We start from the raw sequence: 13,569 nt of genomic DNA, 5'->3' as shown, positions 1-13,569 counted from the left end.
TTGTTAAAGGAAAAGATCTAGAAGAATTAGAAGTCAGATTGAGGCCAGTGTGGGGGCTCACACCTATAATCCCAGCATTTCAGGAGGCTGAAGTGGGAGAATCATCTGAGCCCAGGAATTTGAGACTAACTTGGGTAATACAGTGAGACCCCATCTCTACAAAAAAATTTTTTAATGATTAGCTGGGCTTGGTGGTGTGCGCCTGTAGTCCCAGCTCCTCAAGAAGCTGAGGTGGGAAGATCACTTGAGCCTGGGAGGTCAAGGAGGCTGCAGTGAGCCACGGTTGCACCACTGCACTCCAGTCTGGGTGACACAGTGAGATCCGCTCTCAAAAGAAAAAAAAACAAAGTGACCATTCTGATATTAGTTAATTTTTTGAGTGAGAACTCAACCATTAACCAGTTTTCTTACCAGTTTCAGTTTTTGAATAGGCCAACTGGCATTTTTTCTTGTTCTATGGCCACAGCTGCAGATGCAGCTCCTGTTCTGGGAATGTTTCTTGTTCTTCAACAAATTCTTATTGACTATTATTTACCCTTGTCAAGTATTCAAAGATGAATAAAATATCCTTTTTTCCCTTGAATGGATCATCATGTTTGTTATTCCTACTAAGAAAAACAACTCTACTGTTAGAAAGTTAAATTGTACATTTCATTTTTGTCATTGTACAGAATGAAATTTTGTAGCATTTTATCAGCCTAAGAAATTATATTGAGTAAACATGTAAATTGACTCCATAAAAGTTTAGGTAGATTTGTTGAAGAGAGATTCATAGTCTGGACTTAACTATGTTCCAGACTATTCTAATCTTATTTCCTCCTGTCCTCCAAAGGTAATTTTCTACCACCTGATCAAGTTGTTCTTTTGCCTTATTACTCTGGGATTGTGTCTCAAATCTTTAAGGGGATTTCAAACACAGTGATCATGTCTTTCTACTGCATTTTCCTGGTGTTTCATCAGCATGCTGGGTTTTGTGGATCAAATTCCTACGGTTACATTTTAGTTATGCATTTGTTAGCATGGCACTAATTTCTGTAGCTTTCTGGGTGACTTGTAACTGATTTTTTTTTTTTTTTAATTTGAGACAGAGTCTCGCTCTGTTGCCCAGGCTGGAGTGCAGTGGTGCAATCTCGGCTCACTGTAACCTCCGCCTCCTGGGTTCACACCATTCTCTTGCCTCAGCCTCAGCCTCCCATGTAGCTGGGACTACAGGTGCCCGCCACCACACCTGGCTAATTTTTTGTATTTTTAGTAGAGACGGGGTTTCACCGTGTTAGCCAGGATGGTCTCGATCTCCTGACCTCATGATCTGCCTGCCTCGGCCTCCCAAAGTGCTGGGATTACAGGCATAAGCCACCGCGCCCGGCCTGATATTTTTGATAATAGAGTTTGACCTGCTTAATGCAGTCATTCTTACCAGAGAGAGAAGACTTTTCGTTGTTATAGTTCAGACATAACAGACTCTAGTAGAAGAAAAGTGACAAATCTTGATAGGACTCAGTCCAGGCTATTTACTTGGTAGTCCTGTGTCTGTCTGTGTGCCTCTGCTTGTTGCCTCTCTGTGTTTATGTAGAAAGAACCACATTCAGTAAAAAGGCTTGTGGATGTTTCAGGCCAGATGAAAAGTGGTTGCTTAGCTTTTGTAAATTTGACAGTGCAAAGAGAGTTCTTTATTACTCCCAGGGGAACTATCAAGTAGAAAGAGTTTGCTCTGAAGCTTCTTGGGCAAATTTGAAGATGCTTTTATTTGGGTTTGTTGTTATTACATAATAAAGCATTGGTTTACTTTCTCAAAATAAACCAACCAACAAATGAGCTGTAGAGATTAGTCTTACTTACACATTGTTTTTACTTGGATTTTCAAGGATAATTATTTAAGTAGGTTTTTTTTTTTTTCAGTTGACACTTTCATGGATATAAACAAATGAAAATGTGTGTGTGTGGTTTTTTTTTTAACAGTGTTTTTAAATTTCCATCATATTGTACTTCATAGAGGTTCTGAGCCTTGCCTGGGTACTTTCTTTTATTGAGATTTTTAATTAAGGCCCAGATTCTTACCCAAATTGAGAATTTTCTTTTTAATAATTGAATTCTCAACAAAAACCTAGAATGTGTGAAAGTAAATTCTCTCAGCACCGAAATTATGAATTGATTGCATTTTATGAGGTGTGGAAGGACTTTTCCCTAATATTATAAAGTCATATTGTCACCAGTAGAGGATTGTGACTGCAAGTTGTCCATGTTCTCAGCATTTTGAACAAAGAATTGGACAAAATGCCCAGCAAAGCAAGGAAAAATGGAAGCAACAAAAGAACAAAAGCAGGGTTTTATTGAAAACGAAAGTACACCCCACAGTGTGGGAGTGGGCCTGAGCAGCAGCTCAAGGGCCAGGATACAGAATCTTCTTGGGTCCAAGTACCCCCTTGAAGTTTCCCATTGGCCTTTTCGTGCTCACCTCATGTAAATGAAGTGGAAGCTCACAATCAGTCTGATTGGTTGCAGAAAGCAGCCAACCAGAGGCTGAAATGAAGTTACAAAGGTAACACTGCTGTGCAAACATCTGATTGGTTGCAAAAAGCAACCAATCAGAGGCTAGGGTGAAGTTACAAAGTTATATTTCTTTGCAAATGAAGACTCCGCCCACAGTCAGTCTGATTGGTTGTGGACAGCAACCATTCAGAGGCTGAAGTTACAAAGTTGCAAACGAAGACTGGACCTGTAATCAGTCTGATTTTTTTCGGACACCCAATTTCCCGTCTGCTGCACAGAAAACGGGGGTGGTTTGCAAAGGAAGTAGCCTCTGGTCCTTTTGTTACTTAGGTGTGGAAAGTTAGGGTTGGTTTTCCTTTCAATTTAGTTATAAGAAGTCAGCTTGAAAATCAGCCTTAGATTCTCTGCCTCCAGACCCTATTCTCCTGCCTCAATATCAGCCTATTACAAGGATTAAGCAGTTCTTCCTCTTAGTTTCCCTTTGTGAATATTCTTTCATTAAATATAAAAGAGCCTTTTAATATATTAATAGAAATTGTGCTAAATTAAAAAAATAATTTATATTACTAAATACATGCTAAAAACTAGAAGAGTATTATAATACTTTTCTTCTACATCAGGAAGCATTCAGAATTGTCTGAATTGAATGTTAAAGTCCTGGAAGCTCTGGAACTATATAACAAATTGGTGAATGAAGCACCAGTGTACTCAGTCTATTCAAAGCTCCACCCTCCAGCACATTACCCACCTGCATCATCTGGGGTTCCAATGCAGGTGAGCATGTTTTTTGAGAACATTTTCTAAATTATAAACAACTTTTAAAAGTAAAAGAAAATGTTTTATAGCATAGTATTAAGATTTCTTTTGTCTGTGAATAAAATTATAAAATTTATCTTTGATTGTTTCAGTAACTATTGGCTAAACAATTAACATTCACCAGAGCAAATTAGACAGATACTGATATTTCACAAATACATTTTAGTTCAGTTTTAACATGGATGAAAAGACCATTAAATATGTGAGGGTAGTTCTGGTTCTTCATATGCTTTTGTAAGTATAAAGCATAAATCTTTTATGTAAACATAAATCCTTTTTGTAAATGTGGAGTATAAATCTTTTGATTTAGGACAATACCTGACATATCAGAAGTTCCCCAGGTGAGGTACTAACGCTTTCCTGCTGCTCAACAAGATTTAACATTTCTTTACAAATTTCCATAAAGATTTATTTGACTTACATGATTATTAACAGGCACAATGAACTTCTAGAGTATGCTTTATACTTCCTTTACTTAGCTGCATGACTTACATTGTTAAAAATCTGTGCATAGCAAAGATATGATACATGTCTAGGAGGTACAGACTCCGTAAGCCATCCATGAACATCCATAAGCCATCTTTTTCCAGTATTTTTCACCTTTTTTGTGTGCTTGCCATGTGAAGCGAATACTTACATTTGTCAGTATCCCCATTCGGAAGCGTTTTTTGAAATTTCAGCCAATTAGCCAATTGAATTCAGAATGAGCTTGGATGAGCAAAATTCATGTTAATTTATGAAAACTGGTATGTAAAGGTGCATGTGAAGGAGACACCAAGGAGAAAGGGTAGAATGTGGGTGCATAATTTAGATGACTTGACACAACATAATTGTTAAGTAAAAAAAGAATAGTCACTATGGTAACTGTCACGTCAGACAAGATACATTTATCAAATATGCCATGCCTTGATCTTTTTGAAAATTAGGAGGGTAGGAAAGATTTTTCTGGCTGCAAAAGACATTTGGGATTTATTCAGTTTGCTTCTGTTTTCAGAGTTGTTCGCTGCTGCTGTGAAAGTGGAACAAAACAGCAGTGTCTGCATCATTGTATGATAAAACTTTATGTTTGCTTTTTTGTGTGTCTGTAAAGGGTTATTTGCCATTCTGTGTCAGGTTTTGGTGTTTAGTTGCATTCTACTTACTGCGTTTTGCCAAGCACAACTCATGTCTCTAAAAAGTTAACTTTCTTTCTGTTTGATTCCTCACATAATCTGTATCTACACTGTTCACTCAAGAGCATTTGAAATATTCAAAAGTTTCTATTCTAATTTGACAAAAATATATCTCTACTAGAAGCAGTTGGGGTAACACATTAGTTGTATTGTGTAGGCTACTCAGGAACCCTAAACTGCAGAAGAAGCTGATTCTCACAGTCTCAGCCTATTGTCAGTAGATTGTTACATGTCTACTAAGGAGGTAATGTGATTGTACTTAATATAGCTTATTTGGCATTTCTAGCATTCTAAATTTTCAGATGAATGGTATTTACTTTAAAAATAGCTTAATTTAAAACTGGATTGATGATCATTATGGTATGATATGATATTAAATGTATGCATTGTTTTGATGCTATATTTAGTAGACAGGTGGTAGACCCTGTCCTTAAGGAGCTGTTGTCCTGAAAATAAGTAGGGCACATATAAATGTCCAAAGAGACCTAAACCATTTTTGCTGTTTCCTGAGGATACATGTCTTTTGCCCATAACTCTTCTTTACTTTTGTCCTGTTTGTCTTAAAGGTAGGAAATAAGGTAGACATTGCCAGGGAAGCCCTGGCACCCTTATACCATTTCTTTTTCAGCTTTTTCTCTCAAGTTTCTTTCTTAGGAAGGAGTTGGATGAGTCATCCTGGGATGAGGGTAAAGAAGGTTATCATTCTTATAGTGACTTTAAGTGATGGTGGGCTTCCCTTCAAGGGAGTGTATAGTTTTCTGTGGCTCTACAGCAAGACATCTTTACTGAGTAATAGGCAACCTGGATAGATTGCAATCCACTACTTAAAAGTACACCACCTGTCTTTCTCCCAGCTCTCTGTAAAAATAAAAGAACAGCCAAACAAATCAAATTTCCATAGATTTGGCACTGTGATTTGACAGCTCTCCACTTTTAGTTCTAAGATGGATAGATTGGTAGAATCAGATTGCTTCCCAAAGAAGTATAGTTTCTTTCTTTTAAGTCTTTTAACATTTTAAATATATTATTAGGCACATGTTTGGGAGATTAGTGAATCAACTTTTTCTTTCTGATTAATAGACATATCCAGTTCAATCACATGGTGGAAACTATATGGGTCAGAGCATTCACCAAGTAACTGTTGCCCAAAGCTATAGCCTAGGACCCGATCACATTGGTCCACTGAGATCTCTGCCTCCAAATGTGAATTCCTCAGTGACAGCACAGCCTGCTCAAACTTCATATTTAAGGTAAGTTTTGGGAGCTGTGTTAATTTTATAATTATATGTGTTAATTTTCCTAGATTTTCAGAATGAGAATATATAGACCCTTATTAAGATGAAGTTACAGAACTGTTTATTCATAATCCTGTGAAGTGGAATGGTGTTACCTTAGCTTTGCTACCCATACTGAGATTATTGCCCGCCCTTAAGCTTACAGTGTGCATCCTTGGGGCAAAAGCTAATTGTCCTTTATGAGACTAAGCCCATGATGTGCTTAGCACTGTGCTATAATCAGCCTGTGAAGTAGTCCCAGACTTATTTATCTGCATGCACTCCTAAAAATTAGAAAACTGTTGTTACTTTGACCCTTAAGAAGGGCGTTTGAACTGTGGAATTTGTAGTTCAGGTTTTTTTGTTTTGTTTTTTTGAGACAGAGTCTCCCTCTGTCACCCAGGCTGGAGTGCAGTGGCTAGATCTCTGCTTACTGCAACCTCCGTCTTCCAGGTTCAAGCGATTCTCCTGCCTCAGCCCCCTAAGTAGCTGGGATTACAGGCACGCGCCACCACGCCCAGCTAATTTTTTTGTATTTTTAGTAGAGACGGGGTTTCAGCATGTTGGTCAGGCTGATCTCGAACTCCTGACCTCGTGATGTTCCACCCGCCTCGGCCTCCCAAAGTGCTGGGATTATAGGTGTGAGCCACCACGCCTGGCCAAGTTTTTTTTTTTTTAAGACAAGGTCTCACTCAGTCGCCCAGAATAGAGTGCAGTGGCATGATCTCAGCTCACTACAGTCTTGACCTCCCGGTCTCAAGCTATCCACCCACCCTCATCAGCCTCTCCAGTAGCTGGGACTACAGGCGAGCACCACCATGTTCTGCTAATTTTTGTATTTTTTTGTCAAGGTGGGGTTTCGCCATGTTGCCCAGGCTGGTCTCAAACTCCTGAGCTCAAGGGATCTGCCTGCTGTGGCTGCTCAAAGTGCTAGGATTACAGGCATGCACCACCGCACCCAGCCCTATAGTTCTTTTTTTAAATAAAAACACTTTTACTCTAAGAGTTGTATTTAAATCTTTCTTTCTATTCATTTTGCTTAACCATACAAAATGTTCATTCAATATAATCATATGTAGATGATCTATAAGGTCTCTTCTCACCCTCAAACTGCATGAGTATGAATTTTAGATATTATATGAATATTAAATAAATCTGTTCATATTAGTGTTCAGTTAGAATAAAATATAAAATTTTGCTATGTTTGGTAACACTAGGAACTATAGAGAAAAAACTGGTGTAGTTTTGAAACTAATTCTCTTTATTGCAAGCAGTATATTTGGTGGAATTTAAAATTACATAATTTTTTTTATTGAAACTTTTTTTTATAGATGGGGTTTTATCACCCAGGCTGAAGTACAGTAGTGTGATCATAGTTCATTGCAGCCTCCAACTCCCGGGCTTAAGGGATCTTCCAACCTCTGACTCCTGAGTAGCTGAGACCACAGGCGCATACTACACCCAGCTAATGTTATTAATTTTTTGTAGAGATGGGTATTGCCATGTTGCCTGGGCTGGTCTCAAAGCAGGCTGACCTCAAGCAGTCCTCTCCCCTTGGCCTCCCAAAATGCTGGGATTAAAGCCATGAGCCTCCAAGCTCAGCCCTAAAACCGCTGGGCATAGTATGTATATATATGCGTATATATATGTATATATATATACGCATATATATACACATATATGTGTATATATATGTATATATACGCATATATATACACATATATGTGTATACACACACACACACACACACACACACATATATATATATATATATATTTTTTTTTTTTTTGGGACGGAGTCTCACTCTGTCACCCAGGCTGGAGTGCAGCAGCATGATCTTGGGTCACTGCAAGCCCCACCTCCCAGTGCCATTCTCTTGCCTCAGCCTCCTGAGTAGCTGGGACTACAGGCGCGTGCCACCACACCCAGCTAATTTTGTTTTTGTATTTGTAGTAGAGACGGAGTTTCACTGTGTTAGCCAGGATGGTCTCGATCTCCTGACCTCGTGATCCGCCCTCCTCGGCCTCCCAAAGTGCTAGGATTACAGGTGTGAGCCACCGCGTCCAGCCAAAAGTATATGTATTTTAAGAGAAATGTATGCCACAGTAGTTATAGGAACAAACAAGTCTTGCAATTTGGTGTGATTTTTCAGCTTAGTTTGTGAAGTGTCAATAAAGAAACTATAGTTTCCGACTATCCTGAGGGTTGATTTTGGGCCCTATACAGACTATGCTGTTTTCCTTTTAAAAGTAGAAAGTCCTTACTGAAGGAAAGCTTGAAGGATGTTTACAGAGAAGAGGTGGACTTCTTTGTGCTGGATTGGGAGATGGGGAAGGGAGAATATGGGCTGAAAGTGGCATCTTGAGCCAGGGCTCCATTCTCATTGCAAATGGCCAAGGGTACTTCTGTCAGGAACAGTTTGCATCTCCTCAGGTGGTTTCTGAATGTTTTTAGTTAGAGATTCTGGAGAAGGGAAGTTAAATTGGCCTTAGAATCTTACATTTTGTTTGTTTTCAAGTACCTCTCTCTTCTTACCAAATATAAAAATTACATTAACAAGCTCGGCATGGTGGCTCATGCCTGTAATCCCAACGCTTTGAGAGGCCAAGGCCAGAGGATCACTTGAGCCCAGTAGTTTGAGACCATCCTGGGCAACATAGCAAGACCCAGTCTCTACAAAAAAAATTTTTTTTTAATTAGTTGGGACTAATTTAAATTTTTTTTAAATAGTCCCAGCTACTCAGGAGGCTTAAGGCAGGAGGATTGCTTGAGCCCAGGAGTTTGAGAATGCAATGAGCTATGATCTGCACCCCAGCCTGGGCAACAGAGCAAGATCCCATCTCAAAAATAAGAAGAAGAAAATTTGATTAACAGTATTCAATGGCTGGAATGATTAAATTGTAATCAGAACAGCAGAGCTACATAAGCTTAAAAAGAAGATGGAAAAGGCATTTTTGTCATCATGATTGATCTCTAACTGTAACCTTATATATTGCAAAGTAAATATGGTTTTCTTTTTAAAATTTTGTTTGTAGCACTGGACAAGACACTGTTTCCAATCCTACTTATATGAACCAGAACTCTAACCTACAGTCAGCTACTGGTACAACTGCTTACACACAGCAAATGGGGATGTCTGTGGATATGTCATCTTATCAGAACACTACTTCCAATTTGCCTCAACTGGCAGGCTTTCCGGTGACAGTTCCAGCTCATCCAGTTGCACAGCAGCACACAAATTACCATCAGCAGCCTCTCCTTTAGAAACAAAGCAAGCATTTTCTTGAAAGCCTTCATAAGTGTATTATTCAGTCCTTGTGATACCAACCTGAAAATATTAAAACTTTTTTCCCTCTCAACTCAAAAGGACCATGAATAAATAAAGCACAAAAACCTCTCTTATTCTACAAGGCCATAAAAGGTTTTTTTTTTTTTTTTCAGTCCAGTTTGTTTGAAGTCAATCTTTTCATCAGAGGCAGCTTAAAGATGCTTTCAGTTAGTTTTGTCTTACTTTCAGATTTCTCTACATAAATCTAGATACTCATTAAATAGCCTTATGACAAACAGTATGAGATACTTATGACAAACTCGCTCTGTCACCCAGGCTGGAGTGCAGTAGCATGATCGACAGAGTGAGTTGTCATAAGTATCTCATACTTATAAACAGTATGAGATACGAGGATTAAAATATTATTTTAAAGAAACCACTGTTTCCCCCTAAAATGTCATAAGAGCACTGAAGAACTTGAAATATTTTTTTCAGAGTTTCTCACACACTTTAAAAGTCTAACTTTTTTGTGTGTAAGCATTTAGCTTGCCAGCATATTTCTTTTTTGCTCCTTAAATTGCGGTTGTGTTTGCAGTATTGTCACTTTTGCTCTCACTGTTATGTTGAATAATAATTAGCATATAATAGTCTACAGAAGCAAGAGCAATCTGGAAGGAACAAAAATGTTTTCTGTGATTAACAGTGAAGACCTTGTAAATGCAGATGTGTGATAAAGCATTTAGTCAGTCCCCCAAACAGTCATGCCAACTGTGAAGGAATGTCCCACAAAACATTTCCATTCCCTGAGGAAAAACATTTTCTTTCCTACATGTATCTCTGGTATTTAGAATTGTCACTAATAACCTTTTCAAGTGACTTTGGCTATTCTCTAATGAAGATATGGTCCATTTGTTTTTCTTCCTGCAATGTGGTGTGCAGAGATGCTGCATATCCTTTTTATGGGATTGCGTGTGAATTTGAACCATGAGACATTCCTAATAATTTGTTGTGAGATATACCAAGCATGGATGATAAGTGTGTTTTTAGTGATGTCTTGTTTTTTTAAAGAGGTGATTCAAGTACTGTTGCTAAGCTGTCAACATACCAAGCTGTTGAAAAAATTGTCCATTTCTTTCAGAAGTAATTCTCAGCCTGTGGAATAATAGCAGGTGAAGACTTCATAGAAGGTGACAGATTGATAGGGAGGCTATTGAAGCAGTTTTTCTGAAGCCTGCATTTTGAGTTAGTTTATAGTGCTAATAGATTCTATATAACTGTGAGAGTTTGGTAGTAAACCAGTAGGGATTGTTTTCTCTCCTAAAAATTTGCACACTACTTCATTGTCTACCAACTTTTTACATATTGGAAAATAGAAATTGCAAATACATACATGTATGGAAACATATTCAGATTGGGAAAAACAATGGACATTAGTTTTTAAAAAGTTACATGGAAGCAAGATTTCTATATTTGTTTTTTTAAAGGAAGCAGTCATTCTTTCTACTAAATCCATTTCAAGCTAGTTCTCTGAAAATTTTGCCATTTATCTACAGAAATTTGATTATAAATATGTTCCTTTTTCAAAGAAACTTTATTCTAGAACAAAATAGTCTATATGGTACTTGATCTACATTTAAGTGGAAAAATTAGCAGTATTTGAAAGCTCAGTTTATGTCATTGTCTTAACTTCAGATACAAATAACTGAACAGAAAGTTTTAACCTTTAATATCTCATGTTCTGTTTTTTATTCAGTATTTTCCTTTATGTTAATTCAATTATATACTTCTGAATGGCACCTTACTTTTTGGAAACAAATCTTCTGTTCTTTACAAAATAATAATTTTTAAAAAACGTTTAAAAAAATCCAAAGCTGCTCTCGATAATAGTCAACATTTGCATATATATGGAATTTCTTACTTTTTTTCTCCCAAACTCTATTTAATAAACTTATTTTAATGTTTGTGTATTTCATGTATAATTGTGATCTCAATTATAAAAGTTTAATTCAGCATGTCTTTGAGCCAATATAATTACTGCACACCCACTAAATTGGGATCAGCCATTATAAATAATGTAGTTTTAGAATAATAAAACATGACATATATATATATTATATATATAGTATATATGGGCACATCGGTGAAAGTTTATATGTGCAGAAGTTTTTTTCTTTCTCTTAAGTTAAAAATTATTTTTTGCCATATGTAATAAATTTTGTGTTGCAGGCTGTCGAGAGATAAAAATGATTTTAAATCTGTGTACTGATGATTCTTTTGGTGTTAAGAAACACAGGGTTGTGTACTTTCCTTTTTATGAGCTTATGGATTCTATTTATATTAAGACCTGTTTATAATTGTTTTCTGCCAAAGGGAATTGTCTAACTTCAGATTTCTACATTGGGTTCATACTTACTGTTTTATATCAGAAATAAAAAAATAGCTTCTGCTTTTTCATATGAAATCTTGGTACATCAGAAAGAATTCCTGAAAATTTATAATAGAATGAATTTTATTAATGCAGAAAAATACCCCAGGGTGTTAAAATATATGAAGTGTGGGATATATTCTTATAGTTTGTAAAATGTAGTCAACCAATACTGTCTTCTAATTTGGTAATTTATTTATAAAATTACTTAAACATTAGGTAATTATATTTGTTAGGATTTGAAATTATTTGTAGTTAAATTGTCATGCTGTTTGAAATAATTGATACTTGTCTACGTAATACATTTTACTGTATGTTTTGAAGATGGTTATAATTTCACTTTCAAAATTTAAAAAATCAATTTTAAATGTTTTAAAAACATATAGCTTAGGGATTTTTTTAAAAAAGATTTTCTTAGTAAAAACATAAATTTAAAAGCCCCTGAGTTCTAGGAGAGGGCTTATTGAATTGTTATAAGAAAGCTGGAGTTACTTTGATAAGTAATAAATTATAAATAGCACTGATCTATAATGCTTTATTTCTATCGGAAGGTACTTTTTCTTCTTTCATCATCAGTTTTAGCCAATTAGTAAATGGGAATACTCAGTTTTAGGGATTTGATTTTTGTTTGGTTTAATTTTCTTTCAAAAATTAAAAGTATATTTCTAAAAGTTTTCCCCAGAGGCCAGATACAGTGGCTCATGCCTATAATCCCAGCACTTTGGGAGCCTGAGATAGGAGTATTGCTTGAGGCTAGGAGTTTGAGACCAACCTGGCAACATGGCAAGACCCTATCTCTACAAAAATTTTAAAACTTAGCCAGGTGTGGTAGTGCACCTGTAGTCCCAGCTAGTCAGTAGGCTGAGGTGAGAGTATGGCTTGAGGCTGCAGTGAGGTGTGATCACGCCACTGCACTCCGGCCTGACAGAATGAGATCCTGTCTCAAAAAAAATTCCCCAGAAGAAGAATTCTAATTTTATCAAGCTGAATTAAAATTTGAGAGTCTTTTTTTTTAAATCTTACTGTGTCAAAAGAGGCATTATGTTGCTTGTGTGATATAGTGAATAGTGTCCCTCCAAATTTCATGTACACCTGGAATGTCACAATGTGACTTAACAGTAGCCACCCCCCACCCCCGCCCTTATCTGTGGTGGATACATTTGCAAGATCCCCAGTGGATGCCTGAAACTGCAGATAGTACTGAACCTTATATATACTGTTTGTTTTCCTATGCATACATATCCCTATGATAAAGTTTATGAATTTGGCACTTAACAGCAGAACTAATAAGATGAAAGAGTTGTAACAATATACTCTAATAAAAGTTATTTAAAATGTATGTATTGTTATCTGTAATTTTGCATTTAATATTTTTGGACCATGGTTTAATCTGGGTAACTGAAAACACAGAAAGTGAAATCATGGGCCGGGCGTGGTGGCTCACGCCTGTAATTCCAGTACTTTGGGAGGCCGAGGCAGGTGGATCACCTGAGGTCAGGAGTCTGAGACCAGCCTGGCCAACATAGTGAAACCCTGTCTCTTACTAAAAATACAACATTAGCTGTGCGTAGTGGCGCATAACTGATCACAGCTACTTGGGAAGCTGAGGCAGGAGAATAGCTTGAACCTGGGAGGCGGAGGTTGCAGTCAGCCAAGATCATGCCATTGCACTCCAGCCTGGGCAACAAGAACAAAACTCCATCTCAAAAAAAAAAAAAGTGGAATCATGGTTAAGGGCTGACTACTGTATTTGGAAATAGGGTCTTTGCAGATACAATTATTTAAGGATCTTGAGGCGAATTTATCCTGGATTTAGGGTGGGCCCTAAATCCAATGCCTACTGTCCTTATCAGAAGAGGAGAAGACACACATAGATGAAAAGAGGCCATGTGAAGATGGCAGTGAAAGTTGCAGTTATGCTGCCAGAGGGCAAGGACTACCTGGGATCACCAGAAGTTGGAAGAGGCAAAGGATTCCTCCATAGATCCTGCAGAGGGAGCATGGCCTTGCTAACATCTTGATTTCAGACTCCAGAAATGTGAGAGAACAAATTTCTGTTGTTTGTTACAGCAGTCCTGGGGAACTCAGACATGGGTAAAAGTGTACAGTGAAATCTGAGTACCA

At 37.2% G+C, this 13,569-nt stretch overlaps 1 protein-coding gene across 4 annotated transcripts in view; it reads left to right on the top strand.

The window, feature by feature from the left end:
* STAM2 (signal transducing adaptor molecule 2) overlaps window positions 1-9,172 on the top strand; it is a 60,393-nt gene extending 51,221 nt beyond the window's left edge. For 3 of the 4 annotated variants that reach the window (XM_024354638.3, XM_009443464.5, XM_016949325.4), the window contains 3 exons: window positions 3,111-3,264; window positions 5,559-5,728; window positions 8,788-9,172. In XM_024354638.3, the coding sequence (XP_024210406.1) occupies window positions 3,111-3,264; window positions 5,559-5,728; window positions 8,788-9,016 (553 nt within the window). In that variant the 3' untranslated portion in view covers window positions 9,017-9,172. 4 annotated transcript variants of the gene reach the window in all.
* Window positions 9,173-13,569: the final 4,397 nt, after the last annotated feature.

The sequence above is a fragment of the Pan troglodytes genome, chromosome 13 (assembly GCF_028858775.2).
Source record: "Pan troglodytes isolate AG18354 chromosome 13, NHGRI_mPanTro3-v2.0_pri, whole genome shotgun sequence".
In the NCBI taxonomy this organism is placed as follows: domain Eukaryota; kingdom Metazoa; phylum Chordata; class Mammalia; order Primates; family Hominidae; genus Pan; species Pan troglodytes.
This window is presented reverse-complemented; position numbering and strand designations above follow the sequence as displayed.